At 35.0% G+C, this 16,347-nt stretch overlaps 1 protein-coding gene across 1 annotated transcript in view; it reads left to right on the forward strand.

Moving 5' to 3' along the window:
• The first annotated feature begins 5,768 nt into the window (after nucleotides 1–5,768).
• The window catches only part of LOC108362792 (short-chain dehydrogenase/reductase family 16C member 6), a 34,555-nt gene continuing 23,976 nt past the window's right edge, over nucleotides 5,769–16,347 (forward strand). The window contains exon 1 of the mRNA XM_017615936.1: nucleotides 5,769–6,478. Coding sequence (XP_017471425.1) covers nucleotides 6,308–6,478 — 171 coding nt within the window. The 5' untranslated portion in view covers nucleotides 5,769–6,307. The remainder of the gene's footprint in view (nucleotides 6,479–16,347) is intronic.

Genomic DNA, 16,347 nt, shown 5'->3' on the forward strand with positions numbered 1-16,347 from the left:
TGGCCGGTACTCAGCGCCAAACGCACTGGCCTACTACTGGGTCTAAATAAGCCCAATATTGGATTACTAGTATCTGTCATAACAGGACACTGCCTAATTGGCAAGCACGCCTATCGACTTGGCCTACGTTTACACGACTTCTGTAGAAGTTGTCAAGATGAAGTGGAGGAGGAAACGAATCTGCACCTGTTGTGCCAGTGCCCTGCTCTATCCAGACGAAGACTCTCCACTCTCGGTAGGCAATTCTTCGACAACTTGGAGGACCTTAGATGCGTCGAAATCAGGGATCTTCTAAAATTCGTTCTAAGTTCAAATTGGTTTTAGGGGGATTGGGAGTAGCTGACCCCACATGCGGCATCACAATGCCTAAGTGTGTCTCTGAGCCTAAGTGTGTCTTATAGACGACCGCGACAACCTAACAACCTAACCTACTATCAATTTTGTTGTCGATAGAGTATAAGGATAAAAATGAAAATAAAGGTAAACAGAATAACATACATGTAATTAGAACGAACAGGGGTAAAGGTAGTTATCTAGATAGAAAAAAGACATCTGCAAAAGCAGATGTGCACATGGCCGATTATTTGACTGGCTACGTTACATTCGTACACATTTTTTCTAAAATATGAATCAATTGTCCACTAAATAACACAAAACCAACTGGGCTTTTTAGGTGATATGACCAGGCACGATCAAATCTATGTGTCTGTAAAAGAAAGGTTTTAATAAATCCTTGGGTTTCAAAGTTATAGACATTCGAATGTGCACTGGCTACGTTGCACTATTTGGAAGTTTAATGATGGGTTGTGTCAGAAAGTGTGAAATTTCTGCGAAACAGGTGAGCGAATTTTGCTAGCTTTTCAGTATGTCATCTACAGTGAATGCAGGTGGTCATCTGCTTACCCAATTGTTGCAAATTTTAGGTTTTTGACAATTTTCGCTTATAAAATTTGAGCACTAGCAACGTTACACAAAACACTGGCCACGTTTCACGTACGGTTCGCTTGGGCAAGGTTTAACCAAAAGGCTTTGTTCATAAATTTTTTCTTAGCATTCTTATTAAAATTGGGATCTTCTATTGCAGGATTAAAAAATGTAACTCGATTATCCTTAAAAATTCTATCTAGGTCAAAAATCATCCTACACTAAAATTTTTGACCGAAAAATCTTCGTATTATCGTAGCAAATAATATTTATTAAACCATACTATAATAACCACTTATGTTTAATAACTTAAAATATGCAAAAGCTCATCTAAAGTATCATGTTATGTGTTTTCTTTGTAATCCTTTCTGAATAATAATTTTTTTTCCATTGCCATCCAAGACAATTTCAAATCAGATACGGCGGTTTCCTCAACTTTGTTAAATTTAGATAAAAAAATGTTAATGATTTTATGGCAGTTTTATAGAAAAGTTGTAACATATACAATTTTTAGCAAAATAAATAGCATACGTAAAACACAGGTTTTAGTTCTTTAATTTTTAATATCGATATTTCGACCTCAATCTAAAGGTCATCTTCAGGAACTCTTAGTTGTCGGTCGACCGGGCACAACTATAAAGATGACCTCAGAGAGAGATCGAAATATCGATATTAAAAATTAAAGAACTAAAACCTGTGTTTTATGTATTCTCTGGGCCTCGGGCTTATAAAATAGAAATTACATGAGTTTACAATTTAAAGGCCGATAAACAGAAACAATTAAAATAAATAGACTTATAAACTCTTCCGGCGGCCGCTGTGGTGTAGCGGTAAGCAGTGCGCGCTTACACTCCGCAGGGCCTCGGTTCAATCCCTGGTCAAAGCAGCATCGCAAAAATATAGAAAAAAGGTTTTTTCTTAACAGCGGTGGCCCCTCGGCTGGCAATGGCAAACCTCCGAATGTATTTCTGCGATGAAAAACAGCTTCTCATAAACATACAATCGCCGTTAGACTTGTATCAGATTCTATAAAATTGTAGTGTTATGAGCACAATCACTATAATGGGCAGATAAATTATCAGATTTATATGTTGCAAAAAATCTAATTGAATTATAGGCAAATATATAGTCAAAATCTTTAGAGATAAATATTTCAAGGGATATTTTACAAATGTTAGTTTCGCATTATTTCAATAGAATAGTTATTAAATTTTAGCAGTATAATGCTCATTTCGCAATTGTTCATATGCGTTTTTATTTATTGCTAAAATGAAATGAGAATAGTTATCAAGTCAATAAAAAATTTTAAATAAAAAGAAAAGCACTGGCCACTTTACACTTATTTATTAGGTAATTGTGCAACTTGTGGCCGCTGTGGTGTAGTGGTAAGCAGTGCGCGCTTCTACTACGCAGCACCCGGGTTCAAACCCTGGTCAAAGCAACATCGCAAAAAATATAGAAGAAAGGTTTTTTCTTAACAGCGGTCGTCCGTCGGCAGGCAATGGCAAACCTCCGAGTGTACTTCTGCCATGAAAAAACAGCTTCTCACAAAAATGCAATCGCCGTTCGGAGTCGGCGTAAAACTGTAGGTCCCTCCGCTTTGTGTGACAACATCAAGGCGCACGCCACAAGTCGGAGGAGAAGCTCGGTCAAACACTAACATATGTGTAAGCGCCAATCTGTTATTATAATTGTGCAACTAAGTCAGCTTCGTTTTCTTTTTTCCATATGGAATCAGTATGATATCGACAATACTAAGAAAACATGTTACACATCCTTTGGAAAGGGTGCTTTTTAATTACGACGTAATAGGAGTTCTTAACAACTTTTTCGCTAACTTGGAACGTATCCTTTTATACTAATTTATTTACTGTCGTTCAGAACTTAATCGGCCAAAATAAATCAAGGAAAGCTGATATGTTTGTACTTTTATGTTGAAATATCGAAAACTGTTTTTAGATTCGTGAAAAATTCTTCGACAAAAGTAGCAAAATATTAAACACAAAATGCTTGGATATGATAAGAATTAGTGTCAGAAGCAGCTGACAGATATAGTGAATACCAATAATCACTAATATGTTCAAAATTTGAAAGAAAAAAAAAATCGGGCTGGTTTACTTTCCTGTAGAATTGGCCATGTGTATGTGTGTATATTGGTTTTGAGACAAAATAGATATGTAACGTAGGTTTCGCTCCTCCAGTGTGGCCCAGGCGCACTTACATTTTTTATGTTTTCTTCGCTTGAAAACTTTGGCAATGTAATAGGTTGAGAGCAATAATTTATTTTAATATGGATTCGATCTCCGGTAATTGTTTTAACATAAAAATTTTAAGTATATTTAAAAAAATATTTTCCATTAATTTAATTTTTTTTCGCGTTTTGGGACGACGTTTCCTGGTAGAAAGCTCGTAACAAGAAGATTCTGACAGCTCGGAAGCCTTGTGACAAATTTATCATTTAAAATTTTTGAGCGTGAAGAATGACACTGACTGAAAATATATATGTATGTATCTTAGAAAATTATTTTGTGCTTATTTCTTTCGAACCGAAAAAATTTGCCGTCTTATGACAAAATTAGGAATGGCTGAATGCTTCTAAGTGCGTTGGATAAAAAATGAAAAACAACAACAATAGTAAGTTTAGTTTCATGAATAATTTTATTGAGTAAACTTATGGTTTAAGGTGTAAATACAACTTTTGGAGATGTATTGACTGCCAAAATTTACACTAAATATTGTCTAAACAAACAAGTATTTTAACAATCGACAGAAAAAAGATTGTTAACAATTTTGTTATGATTAATTAAAAAAAAATTAAAATCGGCCACGAAATGACGAATATAGAGCGTCTAAGGGTACATGCGCGCGTTTTTTTGGAAATCGGACCACTGTGTTATCATTAAAATTAAATATTTTTTCGTGTATGTAGATTTGCTGGAAATAAAATTGGATGAAAACATTGCAAAACGTGTGAAAATAATAAAAATTATTACAATCAACACTCAATCAACATTGTACCGTCCACTCCATTTTTTCTCGGTGCCGCCTTGATACATTAAATACTTTAAAGCCACTGTAGTACTCAGAAAACTGAACACGATTTTTCATAAATTACTAGTAAAATATTCAAAAATTCTTTGTAAAACAAACTTATGTATGTATAACTATTTCTGTTACATTTCCGCTTACTGCTTCAAATTTAAAATGAAAACCAGTTTTCGAAGGTTCTGTTGTTTTGGTGGCACTCCGTTAACATGGAAAGATAAATTGCATAGGTAGATTTGTATGTAGTTTAATCGCATTCATTTGTTTTTGTGTTGTAGATGTGCTAATTGGTGGTGAAAATCCATGATGTGTGAACTAAAAGTCAAATTTTGTTGTTTGGATTTTCAACTTGCATATACGAGATAATGATAGTAGCGGTACTCATATAATACCTAAGCAAATACATACATATGAATGTACGAATATCTATGTATGTATGTACATATGATTACACTGGATCACAAATTTTAGTATGGTTTTTATTCTCCAAATGCCACTATCTAATTTCTATGTAGAATTGCTCGGTGATTCTGAAAATCGAGTTAATTTTTTTCTATGGATACGTTTTCGAAATATTTGCAATTTACCGTTATTCAGCTTAAAACAAAAAGTGGTTCCACTTAACCACGTCTATCCTACGAACCAATTTAACAATCTGAAAACGAGATACGGCAATTGAAAGCTAACAAAATACTCCATAAACCATGTATACATCACTTTACAATGAAATCAATATACATATAAAGAAAATCGATCGATAAATAAAGAAATAATAAGTGGTCAAATGAAAATACGCAAAGATTTTTTTTACATGAAAAAAGAGTTAGGGAATAATGTTACTCATACGCCATGTAGACCTAAGTAGCCCGCTTTTATGCTCATATTTCATGTCAAAAATCTTTGCGTATTTTCATTTAACCACTCATTATTTCTTTATTTAGCGATCGATTTTCTTTATTAGTAACTTGATTTCATTGTAACAGAACAGGCTTTAGCACAAATGCAAAAATATGGCACAGAGTCTGTTATTTTTTTAATTTTTCTTCAGTTAAAGTAAGCTTTTTTTCATTTTTTCACTAAAAAGTAAAAAACTGGAATGATTAGTTAATTTGTCAGAAACTATCAGTCGTATCGGAATGTGATGTATATATGATTTATGGAGAATTTTATTGCCTTTCATTTGCCGTATCTCGTTCTAAGACTGTTAAATTGGTTTGTAAGATGTACGTGATTAAGTGGAACTACTTTTTATTTTAAGCTGAATAACGGTAAATTGCAAATATCTCGAAAACGTATCCATTGAAAAAAAAATTAACTCGATTTTCAGAATCACCTAGAAATTCTAAATAGAAATTGGATAGTGGCATTCATTGAATATTTTCGCTGTAAATCAGTGTTATTTTTAACTGACTAAAGTTAGGAGGCCAATGCGAGCTCCAGTGACCCCACGGATCAGGAGTTACGCAGATGACAGTGATGACAAGACCGAATAAACGTTAAGGGCTCTGTTTCCGAGACATCAAATAACCGTCGCACAAAACATATTTGCGACATTTGATTTTAATCAGAGCCCTCCAACATTTAACGCATAACGTTTTGAAAGCATAAACATGTCTACCTTCATCTATACATATGTTTATACATACAAATGCATGCTCATAGATGGTCGGCACGTCCATTCTATAGCTAAATAGTACATACAAACTTGCATGCCAACATTTGTTTGCTGAGTTACATGTGGCCAAGCCACTGCCGAGTTTCGTTTGAAGCCAAATTTACAATTCAGTCGTTGTCGAGGTTTTGAAGCCAGCGGTTGTAAATAGTGAATGTCGAGTACATACATAAAAATCTAAGCTCACTTTCAAATCTCACACCAAATTCCGTTGGCGCTGCGGAGAAATTTGCGAAGCAAAAAATAAAATAAAAAATTTTACGTGAAAAACACAGATAAATTTCCAACTTTGCATAAATCATAAAGAAAATAATAATAGTTGGTTATAAAATGATTAATGACCTATAGTTGTGTGTTAGGTTACTATTTGATTGGACGATTTGACTTGCAAAAAATTAAATGTGTACATATAAGCATAAGTAAATATTCGGAAGCATAAGCAACGTACAATTATTTGCAAATTGGGTCTAACATAAAACGATTTGTCGGCCGTCCACAGCAGTCACTGTACGCAATCGCGCGTGTATCATTCGCGAATTGTTGTTGCATTTGCTTTTCCCTCCCGCTTTGTAACTGTAATTTCATCACGAAAAAGAAAACAACGAAGTTGCAACCACACCAGCTACTACGACGAAATCTTTTACAAAGTCAGTGAATTGCATTAAAATGATTGCTGCCACCAGAACGGAATCGTTGCGTCTGCTTCACATGGAAAATCCTTTCAAAGCAATTTTTCAATTTGTCTGGGATTTATTGGTGTTTTTCTTGAAGGCGACCTTCTTTACATTGGAGTCCATTTATTATTCTTTGATACCGGATCGTTTCAGGAAAATTAAGGTATGTTTTTCATTTCCTTTGAGCAAATGTCTTATGTTTCATAAGACCAATAACCATTTTTGAAAATTTAATCGAAAGATTTAAGACACGAACTTTCTTCATTTTTTAATTAGACCTACATATCGCACACCTAGATCTAAAGGGAGTTAACTCAAAATTCAGAGAGGAAAATATAACTGATTGTGGATCGTACAGATTCAAAGGAATTATTGCAATACGGGTATAACAGTGGTTTTTTAGTTAATGTATATAATCATGAAGACAAACATATTTACATTAACTGGATGTAAGTCCTCTGAATTAATTTATGCAAAAAAATCGCCTTAAATTTTTTCTTTAGTTGATCGCACTTTAGATCTCGGTGTGCGATATGCGCGTGGCGCGTGATAAAAACTCAAATATTCATGAAGTTAAGTGAGAATGTGAAATTTTTCAAAATATACACAAAATATTTTCAATAAGTGAAATAAATATCTGAAAAAGGTTATAAAAAATAGTTTGTTCGCATCAAAGATCTTATTTTCATAAAGTGCATTCAGTTTTTAGCAGACCCTGAAAATTGCAAGTTTTTGACAAACTAGTTTTTCTTTAATTTATTTTCAAAGAAACCCTTCCCAAATTTTTTAAATGCCAACAAAAATTAAACTCATAAATAATTTGAAAAACGACTTCTGAAAGCATTTAGAGAATATCCTGAACTACCTATTTCCGGAAAAATGATTCAACAGTTTGACAATGAGGATAAAGTGATATATTTCGCGAGTGCTACATAGTTTTAATTAGTTATAAACGCTTCAGTTTCTATTATCGTGGTGATTAAGGATTAGAAAATTGTAAATAAAATGCTATATTTTGAATGCATTTATATTAGAAGTGGAAAAAGGCGTTTTTGCGTTTGGCAGCAAAATGAACTATTTAAAACCACAAGCAGAAGACATAGTTAAAATAAAAACTCTGATACAAATGAGTAGTAGCCCGGAAAAACACAACTCGAAGTTTGGAGTACGACTGGTTTTATAAAGATTTTATAACGCTCTTCTCACAGACTGTGCTCTTATAAGGATTATATAAGGCTCTGCATGTAGACATATTTTATAAGTCTCTTTTTTTTTTTTTTAATTAATCCCAACGGCTTTTTACCCTCCATTCCCGCCCAACTGACACGAGGGGCGCAGTCCGCATGACGTACGGAACCTTTTTTTTGTTTTTTTTAGTTTTTTCGTGCCGAGTAGTGGAAACAGGAGTTTGTTAAGTGTCGAGATCTAAAACTATTCAGCTACAGAATCAAATTCATCAGCTGATTGGATATGCTAAAGATAGTATTTCAATTATTGAGAGTGGAAATAATAGTTTTCTTTATAGTAAAAATCGAGTCCGATACGTCAAACGTGCTGGAATGACAGTTAAAATCTTGACATAAACCACGGAATGATTCGTTTAGTTCAAAATTAGTTTTGCATGGCTTTAAAAATAGAGGTCGAAAGTGTCTTGACACTCGAGAAGGAACATTAAAATTTACCTCAGCCAGGAGGGCCGGGCTATTAATCAAGCCTGTCATTAATTTTACGATAAATATTATACCCAGCATTTCTCTACGACTTGCGAGTGTAGGCAAATTTATGAGCTTTAGACGACTTGTGTAAGGGGGGAGATTGTAATCTGAATCCCAGTTAAAATTACGCAATGCAAAAAGCAAGAATTGTTTTTGAATTGATTCAATCCTTTCTGAATGAACTTGGTAGCGGGGATTCCAAACAATAGATCCGTATTCTAGTATAGGTCTAACTAAACTGGTAAAAAGAGCTTTTGTAACATAAGGATCTTTGAACTCTTTTGACCATCGCCTTACAAATGCAAAAACGCCTTTGGCTTTATTGACTGTAACATTAATATGATGGTTGAAATTGAGTTTGGAATCCATTGTGATACCAAGATCGACAAAATTGGATACCTGCTCCAGATTATAATTTGATATTGAATAAACAGCTGGTTGAACAGCCCTCCGAGAGAAACACATAACTTTACATTTTTGAAGGTTTAGTGGCATATAGTTTGTATTACACCAACTAACCACGTTGTTCAGATCCGCTTGTAACAAAGACCTTTCTTCGATAGAGGACAATGTTTTAAAAAGTTTCACATCATCGGCATACATTAAAATTTTTGAATGTTTTATTATAGAAGAAATATCATTAATGAATATCAGGAACAGAATCGGACCAAGGTGGCTTCCCTGAGGAACTCCTGAAGAAACTTTAATGATGTTGGAAGAACAATTATTAACAATAACTCTTTGTGTTCTATCAGAGAGGTAAGATGAGATCCACTGAAGAAGACTGGGCTGAAAGCCGATTAGGTCGAGTTTACGGATGAGTAACGAGTGACATACTTTGTCAAAAGCTTTACTGAAATCGGTGTATATTACGTCGGTATGAGCATTTTCTCTAAAACCGTTTGAGACATGAGTTGTAAACTCCAATAAATTAGTCATAGTAGATTTTCCTTTAGAAAACCCGTGTTGAGATTGTGTAATTGAAGAAGATATAGAATATGTCAGCTGGTTAACAATAATTGCTTCGAATAATTTGGGGATAGCGGAGAGATTCGCTATGCCTCGATAGTTTTCTATAGACGACCTGCTGCCGTTTTTGTGAAGTGGTATTATGAAAGACTCCTTCCAGGCTGACGGAAAAACGCCATGTTTAAGTGACAAATTGAATAGAGTTGTTAAAGGCTCGCAGATGTTCTCAGCGCAGTTTTTAAGAAAACAGGTCGGAATATGATCAGGTCCAGGCCTAAATGACGCTTTTAAGGTTTTTAAAGAGTGTAAAACTTCATCGGAAGATATTACTGGAATATAAGCAGAGTTGATTGGACAAAGCTCGTACGGATAGTCTCCACTTATAGGGAAGTCTACAGAATAATTGGACCTAAAGAACCGAGCAAACATGTTGGCAATGAGTTGGCTGTCGCTAGATACAGTGTTGCGATAATGCATAGCGGACGGAAAACCATGTGCCTTACGCTTTGAATTTACGAAACCATAAAATGATTTAGGATTGTTAATTAAATTCTTCTTAATTTTACATAAATATGAATTATAACATTTCTTATTTAATGCAAAGTAGCTATGCCGCAAAACTGAGTACCTTAGGTAATCACTGTGTAAGCCCGTTCTTTTATACAGTTTAAAAGAGTGCGACTTTTTATTTTTCAATTTTTTAAGCTCTTTAGTGAACCATAATTGTATTGGTTCTTCATGAACAATATTACGTATTGGCACATACTTTCGAAACAAATTGAAAACAGTATCATTAAAGTGCTCAACGCTACGCTCCACGTCATCTCTATATATTGGCCAAGATAACTCTCCTCTATACTCCTCTATGATTAGTAAAAATCCTCGACCAATGTAAACTTTTAAATTTCTATAAACTTTCTTCACTAAGAGCGATTAATCAATAGCTTTTTGATGAGTAATTAATCATTAATAAGCATAATTATACACCTCTATAAATTTTCGTGTTTAGAGCAATTTCGCATTCTCTTTTCGAAGTAGGATTTGTCTTCATAAATATTAGTTGTGTTTGATGAGCTGCTCTAGGCTACGCCAGGTTTCATCGCCACAACGGGGGAGGCCACCGCTCCACTCGCTCAGGGGATCGCAGGAAAATCTCATAAAAATTATTTGATAGGGATGTTAATCCCGGGATCCTGGGATTCTTATCTTTTTAAGGCCCGAGTCTCCCGAAAATTTGCTAAGAATCCCGGGATTTTCGGGATTTGTAATTTGCACTGGTGGAAATAATATAAACGCCTCGTGTTGACCAGTGTTTGCTATATTTATTTTGTTTATTTAATATTTAATATTTTTTTATAAATATCTAGCTCACCTACATATGTATATACATTAAACTGCATCACCAAAAAAAGTTGCGGTTTTCCCCCGGGATTACAAAATCTATTGTATTTTAAGATGTCCATCAAAATATTTCCTTGACCGATTTGGCCTCCAAAAATGAAGTTTTTTATGAATAAAAATTGTATATGCTAAGGACTAATATAAACTCGACCAGATCCTCGAATATCGTCCTTCTAACTTTATTAGCTTAAAAAAATAAAATTTATTAATAGAGCATTTTCAATACCTATTCATCATTGTGAACCCAAATAATTTTCTCTTTCATTTGGATCCCATATTTTTATTCTACTTTGCGTTTGAATTGTTTAAATAGTTTTTGGAATTAATAATAAGGGTATTCAGACTACCCTCGTTAATGTATTAATTCGTTATCTGGTAACTCGGTAACACTGAATCAGCTGACGTGAAATTATATTATTTATAAATATTTATTAATTCCACGACAGGAAAATTTATTAAACTTTTCATAAAATTATGCACTTTTCGCGCGAGAAAATTCCGGCAAATAGGGAACAGAAAGGAATCAGCTGACATTTTAACGCGTGTATTACCACATTATCAGATTGCCACTTCGTGATCTTGGTAACGATATATTCGGTAATTTACAAAAACAAAACAATTGTGAGAGTTACCGAATACCTAATTAATGAGTATAGCCTGAATAACCTTAATATACATACATATTTGAAATATAAAGTTATTCAAAAAAAAAAAACATCCTAAAACTGAAGAAGCAGTTTTACTATATTTGGCCCATAGTTTCGTAGGTATATTAATTACTTCGTGTGTTTTATTTTTTTTTCGCTTTGTGTAATTAACTGCCCATACACAAAAGCACATTTCAAAATGTGTACAAAAATTTCGAATTTCAAACTTTTTACTCAGAATTTTTAGACAAATTTTAGGTACGCGATTTTATAGCCCATTAAATTATAGGAAGATAAGGTGCAAGATTCAAGTGGGGTTGTCACGCATTTCCTTCCATACAAAGTATGTTCGACAATTTGTTTAGTATATGGAATAAAATGCCCAGCTTTGTAAAAAAAAAAAATCCCAAAAATCAACGGTATTTTGTAGCTGCTAGAACGTTGGCACTTTATCGCACTATAATTTAATGGACCATAAAACTGCGCATCTAGCTTCTGAGTTTGTTCTGAGTAAAAAGTTTGAAATTTCGGTGTATATTATTTGCATTTTTATAATTTTTATACGAATTTTGAAATGCGCATTTATATGCAGTTAATTATATGTAAAATGAGGAAGACTTTAATAAAAAAATTTATATATAAAAAAAAGCAAAGAAAATATAGACAAAACATTATTTATTTCTGCCACTAGTATTATAAACTTCGTTCAACTACAAAACACTTTTGTTCACTTAAGTTTTTTTTTTGCATCGAACTTATTTCGGCAGTATTCCTAAATGCGTATAAATTTAATTACTGTCTTTTGTTCTTTTACTAATGAAACCTTTTTCACTTTATATAAAACAGTAGGTTTCATACTCCTTTTGGTTACACAGGTTTACAAAAAAAAAAGGTTCTGCATATTGAACCAAATCTCTATATCCCTATGTTATTCGATGCGCTGAATGTGAATCCGAGGTCTGTTAGCCCCCATCACGTCAGGTTCGAGATCATTTTAATGTCACTTAGGGAAACATTCATTGAATAAACCTGAATTATCATATATATGGGGTTTCAGACTCGAATCCGAGGTCCGTTAACCTCCGAAATGTCAGTTTCGAGGTCACTCAATAAAAATAAAAATAATTTTTTTTATTTTTGTTGTCGCTGAATCCGAATGTGGGGACCTTTGATTCTTCGAGGTCATGCCAAGGTCAAATTCAGAAGAATTGTATTGAATTTCAGGTTTATTTGATACATTTTTCCCTACTTGACCTTGAAATTACCTCGAACCTGACGTGATGGAGGCTAACAGACCACGGACTCGCATTCAGGGCGTCGAATAACATAGGGATATAGAGGTTTGGTTCAATATGCAGAAAGTTTATTTTTGTAATATATTGAAAAGTGTAAGAGAGATCTACAAAAAATCACATTTAGAAAAGGTCAAGAGCGCCATTCATATTTCTAGGAAATACTCAGGACGCTGATTATAAATATATAATAGCTACAAGAAGCTACAAGTCTACGTAGCGATCGAATAATATCTTGTTCTTCTTATTTGTCGCTGTAACCGCCCAGCTGCTGCCAATTGGAAATGCCAAGTGAAGCCAAGTCCTTTTCCAACGCAGTGGGGCCTCCCTTCTCATCTACTACCACCAGCGGATTCCGAGTTGAATACTTTCAGAGCAGGAACGTCCGAGTGCCTTCGAACGACATGGCCAAGCCAGCGGAGCCACTGTATTTTAATTCGCTACTCTATGTCTATCTCGTTGTAAAGCTCATACAGCTCATCATTCCATCGCCTGCGGTACTCGCCGTCGCCAACGCGTAAAGGCCCGTAAATCTTCCGCAAAATTTTCTTCTGCTGCTGGCAGAATGTCAGCTGCAGGCGGTGGAACATCGACTCCGTCATAATCGACTGGTGGTTCGAGTTTGTCTTCTCCACAACTTTCAGTACTGGTACCATTCAGTAAAGTGAAAAAGTGTTTCCTCGTACGTTCGTGACATCGGCCACTAGGTCGCCATGGTTGCTCTTACAGGAGATCGCCGTTCTTGAAACCTTCCCTAAGTCGGCCAGAACTTCAAGCTCTTCGGATTCCGTATTTCGGCGTCTCTAACCGTTCAACATAGCTCGCACTGCGCCCGGTCGCAGCGTGGCCATGTAGGCGGCATCTTTTTTCTCTGCAGCTTCTTGATACTCCTCATCTAACCAGTTGATCTTTGGCTCGATTAAAATCCGACTACTTCTTCTGCGGCAGTGCGCAAAGAGCGGGAAATGTGGTTCCACTGCTCGCATATATCGGTTTGTTGCAGAGTTCTCTCTGAGGGCAGGTGTGAGAGTCGAGTGGCGAATGCATTAATTGTATGTTTTGCTGGCATCTTTTCGACGTTGAGCTTTCCTTGCATTGTTGGGCGCACATCCCAGTCGATGTTTGGACCTCGGCGGCGGGGTATCTCTACCACCACAAATCCAACGTCGAATTTGTGCTCCTTTACATGGCAAGTGTAGTTGGATGGCGAGTATGTCAGCTTTTGTCCTTACGATGAAATCAACTACCTGGGCAGAGGCACCTACCCCATTAAGGGTCCATACATTCCAAGTGCATGTCTTCAAATCATAGTCCTTTAAACGTTTGCCGTAGTCGTCATCAAAAGGGCCTTCATCTGAGGCTTTGTCTGTCTTCTTCACTGGAAGCGGTTTTTACGTGGCGGGTTCCAAACCCAACGAGCAACCCATTTCTAGGAGAGGGGTGGTTTGGTAAGCCTGTAAGATATACGTGATTAATTTCAACGATTAATGGTTAATTTAGCTGAATAACGGTAAATTTCAAATATCACAAAAGTCCTTAGAAAAATTAACTCATGGCGACGAGTAACTGTTACTTAGGTTCTTTATAGATTTTTCAATTGAAGTGTTTTAACTTAGTAAATATTTTACTTGAACTTTATCTATGCCCAGATGTGTTCGATTCTTCAGTTTGCGTAACACGAGTTTCGTTATAATCTAAAACATACATACCAATTCCGAAAAATGCCAGTTTCATTTCCATATTATTAAAGAATTCTGAAAAATCTTTAAGTTGGAAGATTATGCGCCTGCGCTGCCGCTAATGGGCACGAAGGGCGTTCCATATAGTAAATAGTAAAAACTAATTATTATTTAGACGCATTAAACTTCCCAAGCTTTCCTTCTTGAAAGCAAAAATTGTCCACACTGAAGGTGCCACAGACCTAAGCGCAGGGTCGACAGCTGTATATGCAGATGGTTCCAACCCAGCAAACAATTGGGTTTGATATACATTTGAGAATGATTTGACATCAAAGCCTTTCTCAAATGTCAAAGTGGGGGGAAAGAAATACATGGCTTATCCCAGTGTTTTCCCAGCGAACTTTTTCAGCCCATGTGGCCCTTCGTGCTCTTACATGGTGGCAGCCACTCTAACATGACCTAACCCTTGATTAAACCACAATTTTTTTTTTAAAGCATCTGTTGGAAGCCATTTTAAATATGTACGTAAATATTTTGATATTTTGTAGATACGCGAATTCCATTTGTACTTCACAATAAAGTTTCAGTAATAATGAAATATTCTAATTCAAGAATTTTTTACCGCATAATAATTTTAATGGCAGTATCTATTTTGATAATGTATATTTAATTTTGTTAACATATATGTATTTATGTATTATAAGTAATACTTACACTACCGTCCATTTGCGCAAATTGGCATAAATTATTTAGAAAAATATATATTTTTGCACCTAAGAGCCTGTAAAGCTCATTATTTGTTGGCCATATGGTCTGACGTGTACACATTTACTATATTAAAGGGTTTGGCCGCAAATAACAATTTCCCAAATTACTTTACTGTAACTCATTCATAATAGTGCAGTATTCTTCCTTTGCAACACTACGTTTCTGGCCCGTACTGGCTCAACTTGGGAAAGTAGTCGAGTTTGAGTTGTTATTGCACGGTGCACGGATTGCACGGCAGAACCATGGAAAAACTTAGCAAGCCGTGTAATCCGTACACCGTGCAAAGGTTTTGCAAACGTATGGCGCTTTATTTTCTATAAAAAGTGTTTTTCGGTAGAAAAGAAAACGCCATTAAAGAATATCCCTAGTATTCTTTTGTCAGTTGGTTTCAGTAAAATTAGCTAGATTTTGGTTGCTGTCAGGCACTTATAAAACTTCCTCAATTCTTTTAAATTTTATGTTTCATACATTGCCGGATCGTGAGCTCGATTTTGGGAGGGGAAATATAATCAAAAATTGTGTACGCCCAAGAATGATATATAAATGAATTATATTTTTGCAAATCATTTGTTTTGAGTCATATGTTTTTGACAAAAATACGCCGTAGTAATTTTTAAATTTCAAAATTACATTTCTCGACTGAAAAATAAAATATTCGAGCTAACTCGGCGGCACATAGTGTTCTTTTTTAACACTTCATGCCAATTAATCATAGCGCTTTTGACAGAAGAAATATTTTGATATGAAGCAAAATGGCTTTGAAAGCTAATTTAATTGCCATTCAAGGAAAAACATTGCCATTGAGTCACAATCACTCCTTGACCTTTAAAAAAAATTTATCAAAAATAGTGTTCTTTGGAAAAAAAAACATGCACAATCCAACCGATATATTAAAAAAATAACATTTTTTGGATTTCATATTATACTAATATTAAAGATTTTGGGACGAGAAACACGATTCCACTGTTTAAAAAACGAAAAATTCAACCCCTTAAAAAAAATTGATCAAAAATAGTGTTCTTTGAAAAAAAAACATGCAAAATCCAACGGATATATTAAAAAAATTACATTTTTTGGATTTCGTATTATACTAATATTAAATATTTTGGGACGAGAAACACGATTCCACTGTTCAAAAAACGAAAAATTCAACCCCTCAATTCGAAAAATTCATTATATATTGAATTTTTTATTACTTGCATGCAGCTGTGCATCCTTCACACAATTTTTATCCCTCGAAAAACAAATCAGGTTTAGTGCTATTCAAGACCTTTAATTTAAGCCACGGTAGAAGTCTCTAGTATTGTGTGAAAGACTGAAGCCCACCGTCAATGAACTGATTGGGCCTTATCAGTGTGGCTTTAGACCTGGCAAATCCACCATAGACCAGGTATTCACAATACGCCAAATCTTGGAAAAGACCCGCGAGAAAAGGATCGACACTCACCACCTATTTGTCGACTTTAAAGCCGCTTTTGACAGCACTAAAAGGAGTTGCCTATACGCCGCTATGTCTGAATTTGGCATCCCCTCAAAACTCATACGGCTGTGTAAAATGACG

Source organism: Rhagoletis zephyria, unplaced genomic scaffold (assembly GCF_001687245.7).
Source record: "Rhagoletis zephyria isolate East Lansing unplaced genomic scaffold, Rhagoletis_zephyria_1.1 Rzeph_scaffold_00024, whole genome shotgun sequence".
NCBI lineage: Eukaryota > Metazoa > Arthropoda > Insecta > Diptera > Tephritidae > Rhagoletis > Rhagoletis zephyria.